General features: G+C 43.7%; 1 protein-coding gene across 5 annotated transcripts; it reads right to left on the reverse strand.

Annotated features, from left to right (window-relative positions):
- LOC125311244 lies at positions 1 to 26,155 on the reverse strand. Of its 5 annotated transcripts, XM_048269121.1 has the most exons (18): positions 24,436 to 26,155; positions 23,729 to 23,889; positions 23,149 to 23,191; positions 21,469 to 21,594; positions 20,814 to 20,906; positions 18,379 to 18,588; positions 17,755 to 17,892; positions 15,918 to 16,031; positions 13,688 to 13,828; positions 11,979 to 12,197; positions 10,418 to 10,561; positions 9,050 to 9,160; positions 7,407 to 7,492; positions 5,567 to 6,995; positions 3,727 to 5,475; positions 3,548 to 3,632; positions 2,084 to 2,205; positions 769 to 845 (listed from the first exon to the last, which is right to left on the reverse strand). In XM_048269121.1, exons 1-17 carry the CDS (start codon positions 25,903 to 25,905, stop codon positions 2,120 to 2,122), a joined length of 6,405 nt encoding a protein of 2,134 aa, XP_048125078.1. In that variant the 5' UTR covers positions 25,906 to 26,155; the 3' UTR covers positions 769 to 845; positions 2,084 to 2,119. The 5 variants fall into 5 exon arrangements, with proteins under 5 accessions (XP_048125075.1, XP_048125073.1, XP_048125076.1 ...); XM_048269118.1 differs by lacking the exon at positions 2,084 to 2,205 and having other exon boundaries at positions 1 to 845; positions 20,814 to 20,903; XM_048269116.1 differs by lacking the exon at positions 2,084 to 2,205 and having other exon boundaries at positions 1 to 845.
- Positions 26,156 to 27,667: the final 1,512 nt, after the last annotated feature.

Raw genomic sequence — 27,667 nt, forward strand, 5'->3', positions numbered from 1 at the left:
TAATAATTATTATTTTATTCAAAAGACTTTATTCATGACAACATAAAACATTCTTAAACAATGTAACTCAGATCATTGACTGTACAGGTTTGCTAAATACAGTCTGATATAAAACTGAAATACATTCTTGAGTCAAGAGTACAATACATATAAACAGCAGCATAAACAAGTAGTTACTGCCTGCAAAGTGAAAAAATAAGATACCCAACAAAAATACAACTAGCTCACCATCTTCTAGTCGCTTTTAGGTTCGGGGCAGAACTCATTCTTCCATTTCTCCAGAAAGTCTTCCAAATTCAGGTTGAATGCCTCGATCCCTTTTTTAGAGAGGCGGACCCCATCAGGGCAGTAGAGTTCAGGACCAATGTTCTCGTGCGTGATCGCCGTTCCCCCCAGCTCAGCTAGTATAGCATGCACTCTGCAGTTGATCATGTCACGGGCTCGGTCCACGGCCTCCACCGGCATTACGCCTTGCTTCCACTTGCGTCTCGGCAGGATGTCGGACCACACGATCAGGCACTGGGGGAAGATGTTGCGTATGGAAGTCAGGTCACTCTTGATTATGCTGAGCAGTTCTTCGGAGGTGCTCTTGTTGATGTCGTTGCCCCCCAGGTGGATGATGAGCAGGTCAGGATTGGGCCAGTTCAGCTTCAGCTGGTGCAGCTGGGGCACCAGCTGTTCCCACGTCATGCCTTGAAGGCCTTTCCACTGAATGCGCACGCTGTCGGGGTCCATGCTAAGAGGCATAGCAACCTCTGGAGACTGTCTGGAGATTTTCTCGGCCCACGTCACAAGAGAGTGACCGCAAATCCAGACATTCTTAACCTCTTCACTGGAAACATTGCCTGCAAGATTGCAACAGCACAGTACACTGCGTTAGCTTCAGCCTACACGTTGCCTAATGGACACTGAAGCGCACTTCTGTCCTGGATCTATTACCCCGGACATGCCCAGAGTACCATCATGTGTCTAAAGAACCTCCCTCACACCCCTTTCTTAAACTGAGCTATGGACTAGTCTACATGCTAACAGCACAAACATGGCTTTTAAAGGCTGACGTTTTTGAGTTTGAATGGTGTGATGACAAACACTTGACACCAAATAAAGACATGGTATTATCATTACTAACAAAAAGGATGGAAGGTTGCGTGGAGTAGGACGGTAATGTTCTTATCCTGACTGTTTGGTGTGAACACACCCTTAAAGTGAAGGGTGATTTTAGGCCCCTGAAGATACAAGTATGTGTGGCTAGTATGAGCTTGTTAAGCTAGGTAGGGCAAGTTATGCTAAGCTAACCTAAATGTATTCAACAGTAACTAGGAACCTAGTTCTTTCCCTCAAAGGCCCCTGTAACCTTGTTTGCTCACCTAGGAAAGTTCAAAAACCAAGCGCCACTGTTGCCCGATTTCTAAACAAAGTAAGGCATGTCACCATTTCAGTGCAGTCACAACCCCCCCCCCTCTAAACAGCATTTCCACTTTGGGCGCAACGTTCCCTGCAGGCATCACTGCTCCATTACTCAACCCAAAGGCCACTATCTAGCTCGGGGGTTTGCAACTGCTTGTGAACCAGGGACCACCATTCTTACTAATTACGTAACCCCAGGACCACCACTGAATAACTGATTCCCACATTGATACTACATTACTGAATCCATGGTCACGGACCACTAGCAAAGTCCTCACGGTCCACAAGTGGGCCGCGGACCACTGGTTGAAAACCCCTGATCTAGCTGAAACGCATCCCAACCCTTTCTCAAACAAGAATGAAAGTTTAGAATTAGCAGTAAATGTCATGAAAATGATGGACCAGTATTTGTAGCGCAATCAAATCAACCAACTGACAGAGGTGAAAACATTAATTGAAATCAAATCGCTACTAGATATTTTCTCCAAATCATTCAGCCCTAATTTTTTCTATTTTGTCTAATTTTCCTGTAGAGTATATTGTGATAATATTGTTGTCGAAGTTGAAAATGTAGAATTTGAACAACCTTGCTTTCGTCACTCCCATCCCCCAAAAAAGTAAATCTAATAATGAACTTAGAGACAGAAACAACGATAGCCATTCCATCAGAATCAACCATGAAAGGGTAGAGGCAGTCCAGAGCTTCAGATTCCTAGGTGTCCAAAAGACATTTTGTGGTCCTCCAACACAACAACGGCTGCCAAGAGAAGTCTTCAGAGGCGTTGCTTCCTGAGGAGCCTAAAGATCACAACAGTGCTTCTTCCATTTTTACAGCTTTACCATTGAGCTCATCACATGTGGCATCAGAACACGGCACTTGGTTACACCTCTGAGAACAAAGAGGCTCACTCAGTGTTTCCTCTACGTTTATATCTACGTTTATTTTAGCATGGCGGCCCGCCGCGGTTTAAATTATCAGAATCAGGGCAGACGCACAATGTAGTTGCAGTTGCTTTTAAATAATCCTGCCTACTGTACGTATCCTCACCTGCTGGATGCCGCTCACATTGCAATTTAACAATAAGTAGAAAATCTAGATCTGCAGACCTCGCGGAAGTCGCAAAGCTCATCTGTAGCGAACCGATAGCACATCTACAGCCGCCTGCCGACCTGGCAAGCTGTACAGAGCCCCGTATAATAACATGTTCTGCTCAATATACGTATACTCAACAAAAATATAAATGCAACACTTTTGTTTTCACTTCCATTTGTTTATGAAGTAAAATGGAGCAAAATATTTCAGCTACACACAAAAGTGTTATTTCTCTCAAGGTTTGTTCACGAATATGTGAATGAGTTCGCCCATACGTGTATTTAGCTAGATAATTTATGAAAATAGAATTGATTGTCAAAATAGAATTGATTCTGTGTTTAAACGTTACTCCATTTGCATACTGAATTCTGCAATTCCGTCCGCATTTTCTATACTATGGAAAACCCAGGGCCCTAAGTTGGTAGCTTGCCTACAAACTAGTTTTCCTCAAGCTAACCTGCTATTATGAACCTAGCTTGCCCACAAACTAGCTTTCCTCAAGCTAACCTGCTGTTATGGATATAGCTTGCCCACAAACTAGCTTTCCTCACACTAACCTGCTGTTATGGATCTTGCAACTTGTTTGGCTCCATAGCCTGGTGGTAACCACAACCCAGGAAGGCCTCAGTTAAACGGACAGGGCCTGATTCCGAAGTCTGGACCTGGTTCTTCAGACACAGTCCAGAATTCACATATGAAAACGGCTTATCTAAACGCATTAGGTCTGCTAGATTCCGTCAACCAATGACGCGAACAGTAATAAACATAAACTGTTCTGTCAACAACAATAACAATTCCCTAATTTTGGAGGGTTATTATTCAAGGCATCATTTCTTAGGTCATCACCACCTGACATCCCAGATACAAATGGGTAAATATAAAAACTCACCCATCAATTAAACAAGCAAACGCCTACGACCAAAAACTACTAACCTAATGTCAACTGTGCCTACTAAATACTTACCATTCACTATAACATTATATTTCTCTTTGGCCTCATGTTTGTTCGTGCAGCATGGCTGCATTCCACTAATACCAAACTGATACCTGTTGTAGACTCGTTTTTCTTAGCCCGTCTAGCTTCCATGAGCTTCTGGTTTTTCTCCTTCAGTCTCAGGTTGATCTGCTCCAGCTGCACAGCAAAACAAATGTGGACAGACAACTGCAATGAGGAAGACTTAGCAACATACATCTTCATCTTCAGTGATGAGTAGAGGGTTGCCTACCCTCTTCTTCTGCCTCTCCTTTACACCCTCCTCTGTTAGTGTCGGTTTTGTTTGAATTAATATTGTGTTGCTTGCAGTTTGTCTCTCTTTAACCGGTGAAGCAGTTGTTTCAATGACTTTGAGGCAGCGAGGCTTCACAGTGCTGATTTGTTCAATGTTCTTGGTGGGCTGGGAGCGTAGGATGGGGATTACAGCAGTCGCTGGGAGCTGAGGTTCCCCATAAGAATGACTGCAGGAAGGGTTAGGGGTATAGAGGACAGGAGAGTATGAGGAAGATGAAGGCAGGGGTGGTAGTGGTTGTGGGAGACCAGGGCCAGGAATCCCCATAAAGGGCATGACAGGAGGAGGATGTGGTGGATATGTCAGGGGAGGTGGATATGTCGGCCCTGCTCCCAAGGTGTAAGGGTTATAAGCACTTGGTGGAGGTGGAGGCGGAGGCATTCCAGCATGATCAATAACATATGGGTTGGAGGTGTAAGAGGGCTCAGCATATGAAAGTCCTGCGTAAGGGTATGCATAGTCTGGGACAGTTGGAGCTTGAGATGGATCAGGCCGGAGAGTAGATGACTGTGACCCTGCTGTTGATTCTGGGGATTCTAGTGTAGGGCTCTCTGGTGCATTCTTGATAGTCCTCGTCAGCCCACGGAGATCCAGGCTCTTCATTTTCTTCCCTTTGTGCAAGTCATGTTCAGTGTCCTGTTGTGGCTGATCTCGGAAGCTCATGAACACCTGCCGTTTGGTCGGCTTATCAGGAGAGGCTGACCGAAATTGGTCCGAGTCCGACGAGGCCGTCCGACTCCTGTGCCGACTTGGGGAATGTTTACGCTTTTGGTGTTCCGATGACACTGTGGCTGTCTTGCCGCCATAAAGACGCTCTCTTGTCCTGTCTGTCAGCTTGCTAACATCAGAAGAATTTAGTTCTATACCTAGGATATTGATGAGGTTCTGAATTCCATCAAAAGTCTGCTCTTTGTCTTTTTGTTTACCAGCAGGTGCTGCCAATGCTGGTATTTCTTGGTATTGAGTCTGTCTAGACATTATTTCTTCTCTGGATTGCTCAGGTGGTACTGAGCTCTTATATTGTTGAAGGCCTTGCCTGTACCGGTCATTGTGTTCATCTCCTGCCACAGGGTCACCATAAAGGTAGTTCTCTTCCTCCTCCACATTGCTCTTTTTGAGGAACTGGTCTTCCACATACAGCCCTGGCTTCATGCCAACAATGCGAGAGAAGCCACTTCCATCCTCCACAGGCCTCTCATGAGGCAGCAAGTAATCTTTGTCAGAGTACTCCTGATCATCAGCGGCCATAAAGGGATCATAAGGCTCGTCCCTATGTAACTCCCTGCATGGAGGACTGGCTACGTTATGCTTATGCTCGATGACTGCACTCTCCTGCTTGGCCATTGCAGAGAGCAGACCAGAGTCCACACCTTGGTTGAGCATCTTAAGAAAGCGCTGCATCTGAACAGCAGCGTTACTCTTTGCCTCGGGTGCCGTTTGCTGCGGAGGAGGGCTTAAGCGACGCTGAGGAGGCGCGTGCGCAGTAATGTGAAAGGGGGGGGGTGCTGAGGGCGTCTCCAGCACTGCAGGGTGAGCAGATACTGATGTTAGTGTATGTGCTGGGTAGGTTAGATCAAACTGACGAGGAAGAGGTGGATCAGGGCGGACTGGGGGTACAGGTATGGGAAAGAGCTGGCCAGTGGGCAGTTGGGAAACTGAGGGTTTCAGGGGTACTGTCCCTCCTTCATCCTGTTATACAAAAAAATAATTAAATGTTAAAAGGTATAGAAAGTAAAGTTGATTACAGGTTAAGAAGGGTGAATGTAAAACCATCACAGACCTTAGGAGAAGATGTGACCTCCAGGAACGATTGCTTGGGTTTCTTCAAAATGGATTTGATTGGTGTAGTCGGCAATTTGACATCTTGGTTGCGATCAAGACTGGAGGGTGGCAACCATTTCGGAATCTCCTTTTTGTCTGCAAGCAAGGCCTGAGAACTCCAACCAGTCTGTTCTTTAGGATCAATAACTGGTGCTCGTTTCTTCTGTTCCAAGGCCACAATTGCTCTCTTCCGAGCGATCAACTCGTTAAGCTCTTCCAGTTCTCTCTTCTTGCGTGCCAGTTCCTCGTCCACAATCCCAGACCTTGCCACTCCTCCTTTGGCACTTACACTGGTCAGTACTGGAGCTGGCTGATTCTTACTAAATGACCCAGAACTTAAGGGGGGTTTTGATGTGGCTGTTGCAGGTGCAGTTGCGGTTGCAGTCTTTCTCTTGGGGCTGCTACTTCTGCTCCGCTTCCTGGAGGACCGCTCCATACTGCTGCTTCTCTTTCCTCTCTTCTCATCTTTACGCTCTGGGCTGTGGCTCTTCCTCCTGCCCCGATCTTTGTCTCGGTCCCTCTCTCTGTTTCTCTCTCTATCCCTGTCCCTACTCCTCTCCTTGCTTCTGCTCCTACTATGCTTGTGCCTGGTAGACCGCTCTCTGCTCTTGCTGCGACTTCTCCTGTCTCTATTGGTCCTCTCTTTGCTTCCTCCTCGTCTCCTTTCTTTGCTTGAGCTACGGTGACTCGGATGTCTATCAGCTCTGCTTCCCCTGTCCCGGCTTCTGCTTCGGCTTCTACTGTGACTCCGACTCCGACTGCGACTCCTGTGGGAGCGGTCTCTGCTCCTGCTGCGACTTCTGTCTTTGTCGCTCCTCTCCTTATTATCTCCTTGTCTCCCTTCTCTGCTTGAGCTTCGCCGACTCCGATGATCGGACCGGCCACTCCTGTCCTCGTTTCTACTGCTGCTGCTGCTATTTCCATTTTTCTGACTATTGCTACTAGTCTTCTCCTTTTTCCCAGAATCCTCTTTGCTCTTGGACTGCACAATTGATCTGTCACTGTTCCTCTCCTTGCTCCTGCTCCTGCTCTGCTTGTGCCTAGGAGACTTCTCTTTACTCCTGCTGCGACCTCTCCAGCCCCTATCACTCCTGTCCTTGCTCTCTCCTTGTTTCCCTTCTTTACTTGAGCTTTGGTGACTCAGGTGATCTTCAGACCTGCCATCACTGTCCTGGCTCGTGCTGACATTTTTCTGGCTGCTGCTCTTTTCCTTTTCCCCTGACTCCTCTTTGGTCTTGGACAGCTTGGCCTCATGCACTCCCCCTTGCATAGCCTCTTTTGTTACAGTATTTTTAGTGAACTGCTTGGCTTCACTCAGGTCCCCCTTCGTAGCATCCTTTGTTACCACAGCAGCATTTTTAGTACAGACAGGCTGCTCTTCTGTCTTACTGTAGAGGAGAATAAAACAATCTAATGTTTTAGCCATCATATTAATAATGTGATATCTGGTTAAGTAATACCTCTAAAACCATGCCTTATTCACTGATAGAGATCACAAACATCTTAAAGGAGCACTCAGAAGTTTAAATGCAAATTATAAACTGTCTACTACCAGATAATTGTTCCATTATACTGTGTGTAAAGACTGAAAATTGTCAATACACACACAACATAAATGGGGCAAGCATCTAGCAACTTAACTCAGTTAATTTATTTCAAACACGACATTCAAATGTAAAGCAATTTTGGTTGGCACTTATGACTCATCGATTTTTCAAATTATTCGCTGCTTACTGTACCAGTTATATATTGCTGCTTAAAATAATTCAGAACATTTCTGTAAATGTCTACCAACTCACGCAATGTTCGGACCCTCTGGGTCAGGCTTGATTCCTGCATGCTGCGTCTGTACCGAGTCCTTCAGAAGATTGATGGTCATCTTCTTCTACACACGGAAGGATTAACAGAGAACATTAACACAGGGAGCACATAAACAGGGTACCCACTGCCAGTCACATTAACACAGGGAGGGAGCACATAAACAGGGTTCCCACTCACATTTATACCGGTGGGCCTTGATGCATTTTTTGGGCTCCTGTTTACATTTAGGAAGAGACTGCAGAGGGTGGCTGAACAAAAGATCATCGGCTGCCCTCTGCCGTCCTTGACTGCCATTTATAACTCTCGTTGTCTCAGCAGGGCCAGAAACATCTTGAAGGACACCACCCACCCCGGCTTCCATCTCTTTAAAGCAACATCAAAGAGTTTTTTGTACCTTAACTTAATGTTTCCAAAATCGTTTCAGTGGTTCATCAACTCGTAAAAGGGTGAACGGCACTTCTGCATTCGCTTTGCGACCCTCTATCGGCTATAACCGCACTATGCAAGTTTGCCAGATCGGGTAGCGGATCTGTAGTTCGATGGAATGAGACATAAGAAACTACAAATTTGACTTGCTTCTGATGTCGCAATAAATCATACTTTCATAAAATCATGCAACATACTCTACCTTGTCTGTGGACATCGTTTTTTGCAAAGCCGGTGCTGGAAAATCAAATAACGTGCGTGCGACAGAGGAAAAGTGCTTTGGTGTTGCTTTAACCTGTTGCCCTCTGGCAGGCGCTTCAGGTCCATACGAGCCAGAACAAACAGACTCGGGGATAGCTTCTCCCCCAAAGCTGTCACCATACTTAACGCAAATTTGCATTAATGTAAACTGCACTGACAATATTTGCACTGACCACCAGACATAAACTACCTCTATCGTCAATTCTCATTCAGTCGCTTTTTGGACTCAAGTCTGTACTTATATTCTGTTTTTCTGTTTGTGTTTTTTACTGTGTATTTTTTATTGTATAGTCTTTAATATTGTGCTAATTATGTGTGCACTTCACTTTTACGGAGATGCTCTTTAAATCTCATTGTACTGTGTATAATGACAATAAAGGCTTTCTATTCTATTCTATTCATTCTATTCTAACCCATATCAGATATCTGTGTTAACATGGTTAACTAATTTGTATAACATTTGAGTCGTCACTTTGCTCTGTGCAGACACCAGTCAGCCACAGCATCTTAAACACATCACTTTGAGAGACATTTTCAGTCATCAACTTAAAGTTTGCATTGCTTGAAACATACCACATAATTATGATCACATACCTCTAGGCCTCATACACCTTTACATATACATACCTTTAAGCCTAATACACCTTTATATATATATATATATATATATACACATCTTTAGGCCCAACACACCCTTATACATCTTGCCTGAAGTGATTGAAAGTTGACAAGCAAGTGTGGGAAAAATCAAATGCTAACAATAACAATTATGCAATGTATGCAATAAACCCAATAGAGAAAAACAGTCCATGAAATATACTCACTGACTCGTGAGAACCCTGTACATAGCAGAGCAGAGAAGAGTCGCTATTTTGAGGGACGTTAACACAGAAATTGCCTCCATGATAAAAACAAATTTCACAGTCTACTGCACCTTCTCTTTCTCTGCAGTCCCCAGACCCTCTAGCTTTGGAGCCGGGATGAATACGCGATCGGCCAACCTCCTGACCCTGATGGCTTGATCGCCAGCTTCAGATGTGCTTTTCTAGGAAGGAAGAGGTGACAAAGATGGGCTAGGGTTAGAATGACCGTATGGACTGTACCGGAGACTGATTTGGGCAAAGGAGCCAAATAGTTCCAACCTGGGGAAAAACACACTGGGGAGTAGAGGTGTTGAAATTAATCAAATAATTGGTGCATCACGATGCGGACATGGCCGATGCTGCATCGATGCAGTGGCCGACCATAATCGATTATAACGCAATGTTGCTCGTTAATTTTCCGGCCGCGGATTAAACATTCAAACGAAAAATTCTCAGTCTAGTTAGGCTACAGAGAATGTTATTTTTGGTCCACGTCCGTAGAGTCAGAGGTCTCCAACACGCAGGCAGCCTGCGGGGGGCGCCTATGAAGCGCCCAACGCACCTTTTTAAAAATTTCAGATTTCAGAGATTTCAGATGTGCAATAACTATAAAAGGCGTAGTAGTAGCCGTTTTGCTAGGCGTGGAATATTGGAATAGTGGAATATTCCGCTGGTTGGTGCACAAGCAAGTGTTCAGATGGTTGTCTCACACGGATTTCACTGGAGCAGATCTTGCACACAAATATGAAGTAATATAGAAAACTGTATTACATTGAACTATACGTAAGGGATAACGGCTGCCGAGGTGTCCTGTTATACGGAATTAATGGACGAGGGCGAGGGGCAAAAATCAGCTCCGCCCGAGTCCATTAATTCCGTATAACTGGACACACCTCGAAGGCCGTTATCCCGCTTATCACCCGGTTTCCACTGTAAAGCAAAGGAAACATGCGGTTCCATTTATAAAGAAGCTCACTAGTTCAGCTTGTTGTACAACTTTCGTGGGCCCTATAACAGCGATAGTATGGACAGTTAGCTGTAGCTGTTTACAGTTGATTCCATTGTTGCGAAGCCTGCAACCAAAGATTCTAGAGCGCTGCAACCGTCGTCCTACTATAGTTACCATTAGTTACCATTCATAACCATTGATATGGAACGGTGTCCTGTTATTCAGAATTAATAGCCACCCCACCAGCCAATCAAAAAAGAGTATTTCTTCTCTCCGGGTGATAAAGTATCTTAATGCATTCCGTCAAGTCAAATATCCTATATGGCTTTAATAGAAACATTTATTTGACGCATTGTGATGCATCGAGGAATCGAATCGAAGATATGATAATCGTAATCGAATCGAAAGATCAGTGCCGATTCCCACCTCTACTGGGGAGCAGCACAGTTACATCCCAAAAGTAAAGCCCCTCCCACTCTCATACACTTACCGGCACAACAGTGAACTCCACCTTCTCTAAGAGGGAGAGCTCCTTCTCCTCCATCACCTCACAGAATTTAAAGTACAGTTCAGGGTCCTGCGGGTACTTGATGTATCCAAACTCAAAGATATTACTAAGGCCAACAACAACGCCCTGAAAGCAGATAAATGCACCCCTTAAAGTGAAACTTCAGGATTCTTTTTAACCTGGACCCCATTTTCTCATTTTTTTTTTTGGGGGTTGATTTTTTTTTTACTAGAGACAAAAAACGAAATCGAACTAGCTTTCATCGTTTGTTTACCTCAGTTAAACTATAGAACTTACATGACTATTTACTAGGGCTGGGCGATATGGCTGAAAACTGTATCACGATATAAGTATTTCATATCAGTCGATATCGATAATTATTGATTTAAAAAAAAAAATCTATTTCAGATAAGGACCAGAAGGATAAAAAGTTCAATTTAAACACTTTTATTTTAAACTTAACCTTCCTCTGATTTTAATCACCTCAGTTATCAATTAAAGCAAACAGGGAAAAGAAATAGCAACACAATCATGAAAAACACTCAAATAAATAAATGTGCACACAAGTCTGAATTAAAAGCAGCACTGGTTGAAGCCTGGAAATTTTGTAAACAAAGCAGCTTAATTTGCTAGTTTATCATAGTCTACTGGTTAGACTGTTCAGTTTCCCCACATGTGTTTAAGTTTCAAATGAATACCTTTTCTTCTTGGGACAGGGCCGTTTGAGTCTTGGAAAGTAGCCTACTTTTCCATTTGCATCGGGATTGAGATGATTAGAACTTAGCAGTCAATTTGAATGCAACAGTTTTGAACAAATTCGTGCAGCTTGCTAATAATGCTAACCGGATTTAATAGCAATTTAGCCAGTCATCTTGCACGATTGTGAATGTTTGGATTACGTGCATGCTAAGGAGGGATGCGCCTGTTGGGAGAGGGGGAGAGTGAGCGAGAGAGAGAGAGAACGGAGCAACGACTCATTGAGAGTCTGTGTTGAGGTAGGCCTACTTCTATCGCCTACTCTGGTAGAGTTGCACATAGCTACAATGCAAGATATATTTAGCCTATTTATTTATAGACAACTTAAGGAGGTGTGTGTTGCTTTAATTATCGAATGTTCTATCAAACTTATTTTTTTATTGATATCGATTACATGTCTATTGCGATACATATATCGTTTGCGATATCGCTATCGTTTTATCGCCCAGCCCTACTATTTAGCCCATCTTTTTACTATAGTTTTGTCCGTAGTAAACAGTTGGACACCAACAGACAGATAGAAACTAGGGCCCAGGTTAGAATAGTTTCCCTTCCCGCAGTTTCCCTTTAAGGCAAGGTATGACATCACACTTCTGGCCCAGGTTAGAATACTGCGATTTGCCTTTAAGGCAAGACATGACATCACACTTCTGGCTTTGATTGTGACGTTGCCTTCTGATCTGGGCTTCTTCTGGACCTTCAAAGTGCCTCAAATCACACACACACACACACACACAGTCTTCTCTGGCACACTCTTTGCTGACAACTGAGCATTCACCAGACTCACTATTTTACGTTGTTCCTCTGTGTGATCGCACTCAAAGGTGTCGGCCAGGATCTCCACGTTGACGGCCCTCTGTGCCTTGGTCTTGAGGTTGGTGGATATTTTAAACTGAACTTTATCCCCAACCAGCATGGTGGCCTTCGTTAGCACATCGTCTGCACTGAAGCTCAGCTTCTTCTCCACTCCCTCCACAAACGCTTGCAAACTGCCCAACAGAAACTCCTGCCACACAGCATAACATAGGGATGGCTTTAGAACATATGGATGGCTTTAGACACATAGGGATGGCTATGGATTTAGCACATAGGGATGGCTATGGATTTAGCACATAGGGATGGCTATGGATTTAGAACATAGGGATGGCTTTAGAACATAGGGATGGCTTTAGCACATAGGGATGGCTATGGCTATAGCACATAGGGATGGCTTTAGAACATAGGGATGGCTTTAGAACATGGGGATGGCTATGGCTTTAGCACATAGGGATGGCTATGGCTTTAGAACATAGGGATGGCTTTAGAACATAGGGATGGCTTTACATTACATTACATTTAGCAGACACGTCTTGACCAAAGTGACTTACATATGTCAGCTATATTACAAGGGATTACATTGTCCCCGGAGCAACTTGGGGTTAAGTGCCTTGTTTAGGGGCACAACGGTGGAAGCCGGGAATTGACAACTTTCAGGCTACTGCACGCTAGCCCAGCTCCTTAACCACTACACTACCACCACCCTACAGGCTACTGCACGCTAGCCCAGCTCCTTAACCACTACACTACCACCACCCTACAGGCTACTGCACGCTAGCCCAGCTCCTTAACCACTACACTACCACCACCCTACAGGCTACTGCACGCTAGCCCAGCTCCTTAACCACTACACTACCACCACCCTACAGGCTACTGCACGCTAGCCCAGCTCCTTAACCACTACACTACCACCACCCTACAGGCTACTGCACGCTAGCCCAGCTCCGTAACCACTACACTACCACCACCCTACAGGCTACTGCACGCTAGCCCAGCTCCTTATCCACTACACTACCACCACCCTACAGGCTACTGCACGCTAGCCCAGCTCCTTATCCACTACACTACCACCACCCTACAGGCTACTGCACACTAGCCCAGCTCCTTATCCACTACACTACCACCACCCTACAGGCTACTGCACACTAGCCCAGCTCCTTATCCACTACACTACCACCGCCCGCGGCTTTAGAACATAAGGATGGCTTTAAAAAAAAATGGACATTAATGGAACTGCTTTGGGGTCAATTCAAATTCAAATGTGAAACATTAATGGTGGTAAGATTACACACAGAGAGAGCCCCCATATGCATCTCCTGCACACACAATAAGCATTCCTACACACACTCTAACACAGTCAGTCAGTTCTCCGACCTTCTTCGTGACCTTTGGAAAATATTTGTAAATACCACTCATGGCTTGTACCTTTCGTCTGGGACAAGGTAAACGCGGATTTGTTTACAAACCAGCAAAGATAATGTCTGAGTCATGTTTATTTACAAACCAGCAAAGATAATGCCTGAAGAGTAATGTTGACAGACAGGGTAAAGACAGTCTATTGCATATAAAAAATAGGATGCCTTTATGTTTAAGCAGTGTTGTGACTGACGCTTAATCCAAATCTGTACAATGTCTACATTTTCCAAAGCTCTCCAAAGCCACTGTCCTTCAACTACTTGCCTTGTTCATATTAAACACCAAATTGTTGGCACCCTCCTTGTCGTTTGCTGGGAGTCGAAGCACTGTTCCCTCAAACAGCTCGCTGCAGACATCCTCCACGATTTCCTTTTCCACCGTTGCCTCTGATCCAAAGGGCTTCCACTGAAGGGGAGGAGGAAAACATAGAAATCATCAAAAGCTGAACATTTCAAATTGGTTTTATAATATGACATCGTGTTGGGTTTTTTTTTTTTTTTTTTTTGGGGGTTAAATGTCTTTTAATGAGATAGAGATAGAGAGAGAGTCGGGGTGGGATTAGGAAAGGACCACGGGGTATGAATCGGGTTGCCAGCGTACAGTACAGGTGCCCCAGCCAGTCACACCACTGCTGGGGCTTCGTGTTGGGGTTTAGAGCGATCCAGATGAAGTAGTGAGAGCATCACATCCAAAACAGGACACCAGGGCCTCCTGTGTGGCAGCGATATCTCTGTGTCATAAAGGCTGTTCTCTGGATTACATGTCTCTGGTGATATGGGAAGTTTGGAAAACACTATGTCAAGGTGTAGACTCTGAAATGGGCGAGACCTCTCTGGTGAAGTGAATTTGAATGAACCAATGGCATGCAACAGTGTTAAATACGAGGTAATAATAAGGTAAGAATGTGACATTCTGCCGTCCTATGTGAAATCATAAGCAGGATAGTAGGAGTAGGCTACAGCCAAAATACCACCGCAGTATTGGCTATCATTAAATGAGCATTTCACCACTGGAAAGATGAATGTGAAAGTATTTTTGGCTCATGTGGATGACAGCCAACAACTCCCAGAATGCACTGCCCTTCCCTGCCCTGCCAGGCCACTCATCTGATATGAAACTTCATAGCCTACTGCTGCTGACAGCAATGTCATTGGTTAGATGAACACACATACTATACACAATACTACAGGTAGTGATGACTTCTGATGTTAAGTAACACACATTTAGTATATGTTGTAATATATCGAAGTTGTAGGTTGTTTGATAGTTTAAACTGCATGCTTATTTTGTCCCCCATGCCAGTTTCATTCATCTGGACCAGGAGGGAGGAATGAAACATGCACGTTTCCACTGTTGCTGAAATAATTCCTAAACGGTTTTGTTCAGAGCTGTACATTATTTGACAGAAGACAGATGTAGGTTGCTAGTGACAAAATATTACCGTTCAGTATGGTACGATCTCTGTAAATTACATTGGGGGGATTCTCCCCCACCAACGTTCAACATTATTGTGGAAGGACAGCAAAATCATTATCCATTCAGCCTAATATGTAATGTGATATTACTTACTAATATAGGCTATTATACAAGTTACACTTGCACAATAAAAGATGATGCAAGGCAGGACTATCATTCCGCTAGGCTATCGTCATTTTAAAGGCAACAGAGTAGCTTCATAGCTCCAGTTATGAAGCGTAGTCAACCTTTCCCCCCAAATTAAATCACTATTTCTCCAATAGGCTACATACTGTAGCCTAATGGAGCAACATTAAGGACTATAAAATAAACCACAACCAACATGAATGTAAACTTTTAATTAAAAAGAAATATATGAACAAACTTGTCAAAACTTACACATAACGACGAACATACGGAGGGCTCGAGCTAGCTCGCTAATATCAGACACGAAACCGGTCTGGATGCCATCAAAACATATTATAGCTCATCCTGAGCGTCAACAGTTTCTTGATAACCACAGTAACGTTCCTGTCTTTCGGGAGCCGGGTAGGCCTCTCTGGTAGGTTGATGTTCCGAACACAGGAAGGCAAAACAAGACTATTCCCTTTCCCCAGTCTTTCCAGGCAAGAAATACAGAGATCTCTCGTCTCAGGGGAGAAATGAGGGTGGGAAGCACCATCATTCGAAAATACTACCGGGTTTATACCGGTTTGTTTGCTGTTTATTTGTTTATACCCGTGTTTGCCGTTTATTTGTTCATACTGGTTTGTTTGCCGTTTATTTACCGGTTTGTTTTCCTGTTTATTTGTTTATACCGATTTGTTTGCTGTTTATTTGTTTATACCGGTTTGTTTGCTGTTTATTTGTTTGCTGTTTATTTCACACTCTGACAGAACTTGTCCCAGTTTCAAACTGATTTGTACACAAATGGAAGAGCCCTCAAGTTACAGGCGTTCTGATTTTGACAAAACCATTGTTATGATTGTTCTCTGAGGAGCAGAAATCAAAGACAGTTCCTGCTGCCAGTCCTACTCACCTTGCTCTTCATGGAGGCATTCACCTCGCTCATCTGCTTCATCTCTCTGTTTTTGGCACTCGAATGGAAGGTCACGGTACCTGCTGGAAGCTTCAGCAATCGAACTGCCCCCTCCTGTAAAGACAAGGTTGAGGTCAGAGGACATTTAGGGTCCATGATAGTCCGGGGCCCGATACCTGCTCTGAAGTGGGAAATGTTCAATCTCAAGGCAGTTTTGTGTTGTATCGGAGTGTACTGCTGTAGCATTACTGTTTGTTCATGTGAACTATCTTGGTGTTTCTTTTTTCTCACACACACACACGATAGGAACTCTTTAACCTTGAGTGTACAATGTGTGACTTGTCTTCATCGGAGGCTCTTCTCCAATTTGATACTCAAATGTCATGAGTTTGATACATGCAAAGACCAAAACATTCTGATACAGTAATACAGTAATATATATATATATATGACCCCTGTAGTGAACTTTGAAGCCTCTGAGGACATTCAACTGATTTTTGGTGTCTTATTTCTTCCCAGGCCTGCCTCTGCACCTTCACCTCACCAGGAACATGACTATTCACACAAATCACATGCCTATTCACTATTCACACAAATCACATGCCTGTTCACACAGATCACATGACTATTCAGATGTTTGCAGATTTGCGGTCCACATTAAAATGCAAAGCTGGAGTATTCAAATGAATACGAAGCCGACAGCATTTTCTATTCTTGTTTCAGTAGCTCAAAAATGCTGGAGCAGTGTAGATAAGAGCAAAACAACAACAACTAATCAATAATAACAACAAAACAAACATAAAAGATTCAAACGTAAACATAACAAAAGTGTTTCAGATTCAAACGCAAACATAACAAAAGTGTTTCAGATTCAAACGTAAACATAACAAAAGTGTTTCAGATTCAAACGCAAACATAACAAAAGTGTTTCAGATTCAAACGCAAACATAACAAAAGTGTTTCAGATTCAAACGTAAACCGGAAGTGTGGACGCAGCCTAATTCCCCACCCACAGTGAGCTCCACCTTGTATTCTCAACTCTGACACTAGGCTGTTACATACTCCCGATTCCCGACCTGCAGACGCCTTAAAGGCTGTTACATACTCCCCATTCCCGACCTGTAGCGCAACAATGTGACGTCATGGGAGCACAATAACCATTTATACTCGCGCTTGGTGGTCGCAACACTAGTTGCAATATTCTCATGAACAGAGTTGTCGCTGTTGTGAAAAGGCTATCGCTACCTACCTTACACCGTAGAAGAAGCAATCTGAGCTGTCAGTGGCATTGGCGTCAATGGCAGTAAAACCTGGCCTCTGTGATGATACTTCAGACTTTCGGTTGCTGCTATACACAACTACCATCATCATTACCATCTAGTTTCCAAGGTGTGTGCAGACAGACAGATAGATAAATAGATAGATTTCCGAGGGAAATTTTAATTATTTTAGCTAGCTAGCTGAGTCTGTGTAATTTCCTAAAGTGGAAAGATATTTTGTTCCTTTGTTCCTCATCCTTTGGTTGAAAATAAATCTTTTCTATTCTTTCCTCTTAATTCCACATGTTGCAACTCTCGCTGGTAACTTAACTTAACTTATCCAGCAAACTATTAAAAATTCACGACTGTAACAAATGAGTCCTCCGAACTGCAACTCTTGCTTGCCCACAAACTCGTCCATCTTTCTGTTTCCGCTTTGGAGCACGATCTGGTCAAAAACCTGGCGCGCCAGCGAGATCTACGTCAATATGACATCACATTGTCGCGCTACAGGTGGGGAACGGCGAGTATGTAACACACTTAAGCAACAGTGAGGAGCCAGTGCGTAACTAACTCACCGGGAGAGCGGTGAACTCCACCTCGTCCATGACCGACAGCTCTCCCTCACTCAGGTTCTCTCTGACGTCGGCCTGGAGGCTGCTATGGTTCTCCGACATGATGGAGCAGGAACCCTCCTTCATGTTCATGATCACACCCTGATGATTCAGAGAGAAAAGAAGGGCATCATCTCAGTACTGGCACCTCTCTACAGTTCATCAAAAGCTCTTTACACAACACAACACAACACAACACAAGTAAGAGGTTGAAAAGGGGTACTGTTACAGAACACAAAGTGGTAGTGGAGTTATAGTTCTTTTACAGTAACTAACAGCTAGCTACGTCCCATTATTACCATACTAAAGAATTCACAGCCACGCTCAGTTATGATATTATTTATGATATGATATTAATTGAGAAAGAATGGTCCTAAATGTGCAGACGACTGGTTGTGGGTCACCAAGAGCTGACATCTCACCATCTCTTTGTCATGTTTAGCAGGTTTGCTTACTATACTACTTATAAAATGGTAGTAAAGAATTCACAGCCATGCTCAGTTATGATATTATTTATGATATGATATTGACGAAGAATGATACTAAATGTGCAGACGACTGGATGGTCATGAAGAGCTGACATCTCACCATCTCTCTCTTCTCTCTGGTGAACTGGACCGTCAGGGGGAACTGTGGCTTGACGTTGGCGGCTCTCTTTGCTCTCGTCACGAGGTCAGTAACCACCTGGAAGCTCACACGGTCGTTCATGAAGAGCGTCCATTTAGAGTCGGCCTTGCCGAACGGCAACACCAGGACCTTACCAAACAGGGTCGCTTCGATCAATCCTCCTTTGGAATCCTGCAATAGAATGAGAAGAATGCTCCCTTTATTTCACAACATTGCTGTTTATGATGCTATTTATGCAGGCAAAATAATTGCATGATATTAGACCTCAACTAAAGGTTCCAAATACAGGTGCATCTCAAATCATTTAATTATCATGGAAAAGTTCATTGCCCTGCCCAGCCAGAGAGATTAAGGGCTCAGGAAACCACGGCCAGTGTTTTGACTTAATTAGTTTCTTACATTACAGCTCATCTCAGGGCGACAGTTCTGTTACATTTTTTATTCGAATATTTTGAGATTCTAGATATTTTACTTCTATTAGCTGTAAACTGTAATCATCCAGAGCATTAGAATAATCAAGATTAAAACAAAAAATGGCTTGAAATATTTTACTTTATGTGTAATGCTTCGGAGGGTTGGCGGTTCGAACCCCGACCAGTAGGAACGGCTGAAGTGCCCTTGAGCAAGGCACCTAATCCCTCACTGCTCCCCGAGCGCCACTGTTGTAGCAGGCAGCTCACTGCACCGGGATTAGTGTGTGCTTCACCTTACTCGGTGCTAAGTGTGTTTCAATAATTCACGGATTGGGATAAATGCCAAATTTCCCTCACGGGATCAAAAGAGTATATATACTTATACTCACAATCTAATCTGATTGGGCTGGAGCTGGAACACTGATTGTTACGATTCTAAAGTTTGTTAGGTAAGACTGAATCAGGGCTAAACTCGAGGCCAAACCAGTATGCTGTCTACTCATAACAGAACAAGGCTCTAGAGGCTCTCCAGAACCCTTACCAGGGCTTAAAATTCATTTTTCAAAAATGGGGGGAATTCCCCCCTTAGGTTATTCATGTAGGGGGGATTTATACAATTTGGGGGAGGGGGTCGATTCTGATACCAAGTCAAGAATTGCGATTTCAATACTTGATACTTTTTTTTAAAAAAAGTGTTTGATTTTGGGGCCCCCACCACCCCTGGCGCCATCAGTAATATATACTGTAGTGGGATCATTCACAACAGTGGACATCCTAGATTCTGCTTGACTCTCTCCACACACACAAACACACACTGAAAATGATAGCTTATGTGATATGTTTCTATCATATATTTTTGAATTCATATAGAGTGTATTTATTTAATAATGCATTTAGCATTTTACTAGTAATTACTAGTAGCTAAACATATTTAGTAATTTGAATGCCTCATATTGACGTTTAACCTATAACACTTAGGCATATCTTTAATGTGGTGTGTAGGTCCAATTGAGTGCACATTGCTGATGAGTAGGTGTAATTGAGTGCCTGTCACTTTAAGAAAAAATTGAGAGTAATTCTATGGAGTAATTAGCTCCCCCTTCAACCTGGACGGTTTTAGGCTATAATTCGCTAGTGAATAAAAGTTGTGCATAGTGCGGTATGTGTATGCAAATTATTATGTTTTCTATGTCATTAGATACAATAAATGTTCAAAAACTAACATGTCAAGACAATCTTTCTGGGATCAAGTGTTGACGGACCTGAGCTAGCAGGATCGTTACCAAGGAGCTCTTTCCAGATGTAAAAGTTTGCCATGGTTGCGTAGCCTATTTGCGTAAGCGCAAAGTGGTTCTCTCTCTCTCTCTCTCTCTCTCTCTCTCTCCGTGTGTGTGTGCGTCTGTATGAGGCTATGTTCAATTCAACTCGCCACTTAATTATTAGGCTATATTGCGTCATCAGACAGGCTGTAAAAGTGTCGGGGAATTTCTCGCATTATGATGGCTAGAGTTGCGGGACTTGAACAAATTATGCGCAATACCCGCAATCCCGCAGTGAAATTTAAGCCCTGCTTACACTGTCTACTCATGTTAACAGAACACGGCTCTAGAGAAGCTCTCCAGAACCCTTACAATGTCTACTCATCTTAACAGAACACAGCTCTAGAGAAGCTGTCCAGAACCCTTACACTGTCTACTCATGTTAACAGAACACGGCTCTAGAGAAGCTGTCCAGAACCCTTACACTGTCTACTCATGTTAACAGAACACGGCTCTAGAGAAGCTGTCCAGAACCCTTACACTGTCTACTCATGTTAACAGAACACGGCTCTAGAGAAGCTCTCCAGAACCCGTACACTCACTGTCTACTTATGTTAACAGAACACGGCTCTAGAGAAGCTCTCCAGAACCCTTACACTGTCTACTCATTTTAACAGAACACGGCTCTAGAGCACCTCTCCGCAGGCGGACCCAGCGCTGTCACCTGCTTGTTGAGGACTCCGGGGAACTCCTCACTGTCCAGCTCCTCCGTGCCTCCTGGAGGAATGATCACATCCGTGGCAAACTCCTGCTTCTTCTGAGTTCAGAGCATACAGAACAACACAAACACATGATCATCTTAGGGGGTGTACTACACAGCAACAAACACACACACACACACAAACAAAACACACACACGCACACAGAACATATGATCATCTTATGGGGTGTATTACAGAGAAAGGCTAATGGGCTAGAGACATAAATTTGTGGTATGCTAAATCAAAAAGGTTTTCAATGACACAAAATTAGCCATCTTTTAACCTGGCTAGATTACCATGGTAATTTTGCTGCAAACTTAACCTGGTACAGAGCAGTTATGTTTGAGATTATAAACTCAAGAGAGTTATAAGCAGAACACATGATCATCTTGGGGGGTGTACTAGAGCAAGGCCAATGCTTACACACACACAATCATCTGCTCTATAACAATACAGAAGATACATAACATTACAAAATTGTCTTCAGAGAGAGAGAGATATAGATTGAGAGATAAAGATAGAGATAGAAGAGAGAGGGAGGATGTATCTGCCTATCCATCCATCTAACATTTGCAGGTTATGAAAACACTTTTGTTGGACTGGAATGAAATGGTTCACCTTGTTTTTGTAGACGGTGAAATGGACCTTCACTCCAGGAACCAAGTTTTTGATGTTGCCCACAAAAACACTAAAGCTGAAGGAAAACCTCTTCAGATCGTCCCTTTCAATCACGCCGTTGTTATCCTGAGGAAACCGTGACAACACATGAATCAGCCACTTCTGACAAAGCTGAGAGAGTCATGAGTCAGGTCATCGGTCATGAGTCAGGTAACTCAGCGACTGTGAGAGCATTCCTCACATCAGTCATGAGTCAGGTAACTTAGCAACAGCATTCCTCACATCAGTCATGAGTCAGGTAACTTAGCAACAGCATTCCTCACATCAGTCATGAGTCAGGTAACTTAGCAACAGCATTCCTCACATCAGTCATGAGTCAGGTAACTCAGCAACAGCATTGCGACAGTGAGAGCAGGGAGGAGCAATGGACATTTTGACCACATTAAGGTTTCTTTATGATGAACTGAAGTGCAAAGTGTAATTTTACATTAAACATGACACTAGTTTTAGGTAAAAGCTCTTGGGAACTTCCACTATGTTTACTTTATTTATAGTGTCTTAACACTAAAGAGCTTCCCTAAGTGCAGACTCATCTTTATGCTATCTGATTATGGCTGTAAAGAGCAGCAAACACCAAGCAGACGGCGGACGTCTGATAACATCAGGTCGGTCTTAGAGCCTCTGTGGACGTTTGATAACATCAGGTCGGTCTTAGAGCGTCTGTGGACGTTTGATAACATCAGGTCGGTCTTAGAGCGTCTGTGGACGTTTGATAACATCAGGTCGGTCTTAGAGCGTCTGTGAACGTCTGATAACATCAGGTCGGTCTTAGAGGGTCTGTGGACGTTTGATAACAGCAGGTCGGTCTAACCGCATCAGCGGACGTCTGATAACATCAGGTCGGTCTGCTTTTAAACAGAGGTATTCACTTCCTCCTCTTATATCTAACTTATTTAATTAAGTTTTATCTTGGTTTTACTGACTCATCTTTTTTTTAGGCATCGTCAGACCTATTTATCACAACTAAATTATTATTTTGTGCATATCTGTCTGTATTGTAGTGTGTTGTGTCTATTGTTGGGTAGTATGTGATCCTATCTGCAATCAAACTGCCCATTTGGGACAAAGAAATAAATTTAACTTGAACTTGAACTAGAGCATCTGTGGCCCAAATCAGGGCTCTATGCCCAGCACCTTTGAAACCGCCGCATGAATCAGTGCTGGAGTAGTTGATAGTTGGGTTGCTCTGATTGGCTGTGTAGCTGATAGTTGGATTGTTCTGATTGGCTGTGTAGTTGATAGTTGGGTTGTTCTGATTGGGTGTGTAGCTGATAGTTGGGTTGTTCTGATTGGTTGTGTAGCTGGCCTACCTGTATCCCGTAAGGGTAAGATACAATTTTGCGCGCAAGATACAATCCTGGTAATTAGTGTTTTGCCTCTGGATCTAATAATACACACACACACACAAGTTTTTAAACCTGGGTGTGGACTGGCCTTCAGGAAATGGGTGTGGTCATGAGAGCCTCCAGCAAGTTATACTCTGTGACTGTACTGCCACCTGGAGGAGGATCCTCCTCACTACACTCAGGGAACATCATCATATAACAACCTTAAATTACATCTCATGTCTGATTTGGGGGTATTATCAATGCAGCGCTACCTACAGCTGACGGTACTTACCCCTATGAAGGAGAGGACCCCTGTGGAGCGCCCTGGGGGAGGCCTACAGCAGACAGAAGCAGTTAAACACAGCACTCACTTAGCCAAAGGTCAAAGAATATTACACACAAACAAACTTTGCCCTCCATAAAAAGCTGTGATATTCTGGCTATTGGCTTCACCACTTCCATACAGGAAAAATGGGCAAATGAGGATCAATACAATGACATATCAAAATGGGTAAACGAGGAGCAATACAATGACATATCAAAGTCCACTCTCTCTTCTTGTGAAAACACCTCCCTCTCTCAGTACGCCCTCATTTATACGGCAGGCAAAGTGCAAAGTCAGTCAGCCAGGTCTCGGTATAAACTACTGCTATGATGCAGCATGTGGGACGCAGTATGGAGTGGACTCATCCGTGTTCGTGGTTAGGATCTTACACAAGGAGGGTATTAAATTAGAAAATACATTTAGCAAAATTATTTAATAAGCTTTAGTTAGACTTCAGCCTTTGCATTTTGCCCACTGTTTCAATTAGAGGAAATAAAATAAAAAATAAATTCCTTTAATGAGGAAAAGGTACGGTTGGTTGGTTTACTTTGGTTGAGCGTTGGCTGCAGCCTTGGCTGTGACTTTAGGCTTCGCCCCTGGGGCCGCGGTACCGTCCTGAGGAGGCTGCTCTGGCGTGGGCATTGAAGGCGGTGCAGAAGGCCCCAGCCCAGGCAAGGGGGCAGAAAGAACAAGGGGAGGGTCTCCACCCTTCACAGAGGATGGACACACAGAGCGATAAACAGATTAGTAAATGACCCAGAGGGAAGTAGCCTATGGCAAACTGCAATAAACTTCACCTGAGCACCTTCAGCAACATACTGCATTCTAGAACATTACAAGAGTAGAACTAATTCTAATGGAGTGCTTTCTGTAAGCTTTCTGAGATGCAGCTATTAACCTGTTGAGGAGTACGGTCACAAATATGTGATAAATGAAAATAAAACAATATTTTACAAACCATGTAGCATTGTCTTAAAGAATTCACTCCTCAACAGGTTAAGCAAACAGTTAAGCAAATATGTGTCACCAAGGACTTTTACTAGCCCTGCCCGTTATCCAGAATACATTCCTTGCCGTTTCCAGTAGCCTGTATGCTTTAAGCACAATGAGACAGAGCCTTAACTCACAAAAATAATAAAGAATTGAAGACACTGGCAACAATTTAGATTCATAGAGAACCCGTTCTGATTAGTTGATGAATAACTAAATGTTAAGATTTAAGAGTAAAAGCCTAATAATAAGAATAAGAATTACCTCGATTGGAAAGAGAGGAGACGCGTGGTCAAACTGTCTGTCCAACTCAAAGTCTCGGTTGTCCACAGCTGAACCAATGATAACGGTCCGTTCGACCGGACCGACATTGACAAGCATTTGATCTACAGGTATAAAACTCTCCTCTTCCGCAGCGACAGTGTCAAGTAATTGCTCGTCACGGATAAAATTATCCTCTTCCATTTCGGAATCAGGATCAAACGGTCGAACACGATCATCGATGGGTCCAAGACGAGCGCCCACACGCGTGTAATGATCCTCCCCCAGAGCAAAGTGAGGATTCACTGGTTCAAAGCGACTCCCTGGTCCACGCTGACGCGAATCTTGGCCGAAGTCAGACTCCATCGGTCCAAAGCGACCCCCTGGTCCATGCTGAAACGAGTCTGGGCCTAAGTCAGACTCCATCGGTCCAAAGTGCTCTCCTGGTCCACGCTGATGTGAATCTGGCCCAAAGTCAAGCTCCATCGCTCCAAAGCGACCCCCTGGTCCACGCTGACGCGAATCTGGGCCGAATTCAGACGCCATCGTTCCAATGTGATCCACTGGTCCACGCTGACGCGTATCCGGCCCAAAATCAGACTCCATCCCTCCAAAGTGATCCCCTGGTGCACGCTGACGTGCATCTGGCCCAAAGTCAGACTCCATCGGGCCAAAGCTACCCCCTGGTCCACACTGACGCGAATCTGGCGCAAAGCCAGGCTCCATTGGTCGAAAGCGATCTCCTGGTCCATACCGACGCGAATCTTGCCCATAGTCAGACTCCATCGGTCCGAGGTGACCCCCTGGTCCACACTGGCGCGTATCTGGCCCAAAGTCTGGATCCATCGGTACAAAGTGGTCCCCTGGTCCAGGCTGACGCGAATCTGGACCAAAGGCAGGGTCCATCGGTCCAAAATGACCCCCAGGTCCAAACTGACGCCTGTCTGGTCCGAAATTAGACGTTGTCGGTGCAAAGTGGGGATCTACATGTCCATGACCATGCTCCACAGGTCTATACCGATTCGGTCCAGTTTCGAAATCTATCGGCCTGGGTAATCTTCGCTCCACAGGCTCAAACTCACGATCCCCTTCCAGACCCTGTTCATACATCCTCGGAGGATAATGTCTGCTATCCATCGGTGGACGATCCGCTTCTGAATGGTAATCGTTCGCATAAGGGCCTTGACTGAAACGCAAGTCAGTGTCATTATTAGGACCACAATCCATCGGCTGTATATCCACTGGATGATGAATTGGTCTTGGACCAGCGTGGACATGTGGTTCGGACATTCGCCCCATAGGCATCCGGTACCTCGGTGGAGGTTCGTGCATGAAGTTTTGACCAGGATCATCGCAATGTGGTGGCCCCATCCAATGTCGCTCTGGCTGGGGAGGCCCCTGTTGATACAACGGGAAGCGGGGTCCGCTGCCATGAGGATCATACATTCCACCTCTTTTTCGACCTCGCGCCATGAAGCTCTAACGTAACGTTCAATGATAAGTTAGCTAACTTTGAAACTTGCTAGTCAGCAAACAACGGAAATCTCCGCAGCTAACAAAGCCGCCAGGGAAAGGTAACCTGATAAATTCGTCACGGCTTTTGGTGTACTCTCCCCATAACGTTGTAATCATTAAACGATAATAATACTTCTGTTAGAATCCACACGGTAACCTTAGCTGCGTAGCGTTAGCAGCACATAATCAGAGAGTCTGCCGAGCCCGGATGTTGTTGTACTGGAATGGGTGGTATCATGAAAGAAATATCCGGTTGACCCCTTACGTCACGCCAAATTTAATAAAATCAGACATTCTCTGATAAAAGCAAGCGCTCTTACTAAATGTTTTGAATGGGCTAAAATATTAACAAAACTTAGTTTTATCATGTAAATTACCACAACAACGAAAAGCATTAGTTTTGAACACTTCACACCAGGCTTGGAATTTCACTATTCTGGGGGCAAGGCCACTTGGCCTTCAGTTGGGCATATTTAGTGGGGAGCACAAAGGCCACATGTCAGGGCACCAAGGCCAAAGTTAACTATACAGTAGTAGGCTATACAAATGATCAAAGTTTTATTTAGCCTATTCACTGCAGTAGACCTGCATCACTGTATGAAACATTACAAAAACATGAAACATGACATAGAACTGTAAATCATCTGATCATCTAATATTTACAGATATCTAGGCTATTATATATAACATTTATTTTATATTTGGCCTGTTATAAAATCATGTATTGAACAATTTAACCACAGCTCAGCTTTAAGAAACTCAAATAGCCTAGATGCATGCTTAGCATTTTGTGATCATTAGGCTAAGGCTACTTTCACAAACTCAGTCAGCTGTCCTCTGATTTACCAATATCTAGGCGATATTTGTAACATTTATTTTGTATTTGGCCCGTTATGAAATCATGTGGAACAATTTAAACACATTGTAAAACTTAAAGCCCAAATTTGGAGACATCCATGCATGTCGAAATTTACTGCAAATTCAAAACTGGATTACTCTGGAACGGCTCAATAACATAGGTTAGGCAACTCCATTATTTAAAGCCTAGCTCACTTAATAGAAAATATACATGTAAGTACACATGTATTTGGACAGTCTTTTTTCCAATAGGAACTTCAGTTGTACTTCAGCTGTCACAAAATGTAGTGGAGTAAAAAGTAAGATATTTGGCCTCAAAATGTACTGGAGTAAAAGTAAAAAGTTTAACAAAATTGAAATATTCAAGTAAAGTACAGATACATGAAAAAGCGTTTTAAGTACAGTAATTGAGTAAATGTACTCAAGGAATGTCCACCACTGCGTGCTACAAAAATCATTCTTTGCAGATGGATGATTTAGTACCAACGTTACACCGGTCCAATACAGTTTTGCCTATGGCTATACCGTGAGACTGAGACCTTTTTTGTTTGTTCGAAGTGCGTGTTTAGGGTGTGAGAGGGGGGTCGATGTGCTTTGATTCCAGCTTGGTAGTAGTAGTCTATGTAATTAAAAAACACGTGTGTGTGAAGTATCCAAACAATGATAACGCTTTCATTATGGCTGCTTTATAGACCTTGAGCTACAGTGGGTTGGGTTCCATTTAGAAGTGTCGCTTTCCGTGATTCACACAGCTGCGTGAAATGTATTAGGCCTACTACTGATATGCAAAACTATTAACTTTTCGCCAAGAGGTGACAGCTTAAGTCCGCTTGATACTGTAAGCCATTGGTTCCCAAAGGAG

Source organism: Alosa alosa, chromosome 18 (assembly GCF_017589495.1).
Source record: "Alosa alosa isolate M-15738 ecotype Scorff River chromosome 18, AALO_Geno_1.1, whole genome shotgun sequence".
NCBI lineage: Eukaryota > Metazoa > Chordata > Actinopteri > Clupeiformes > Clupeidae > Alosa > Alosa alosa.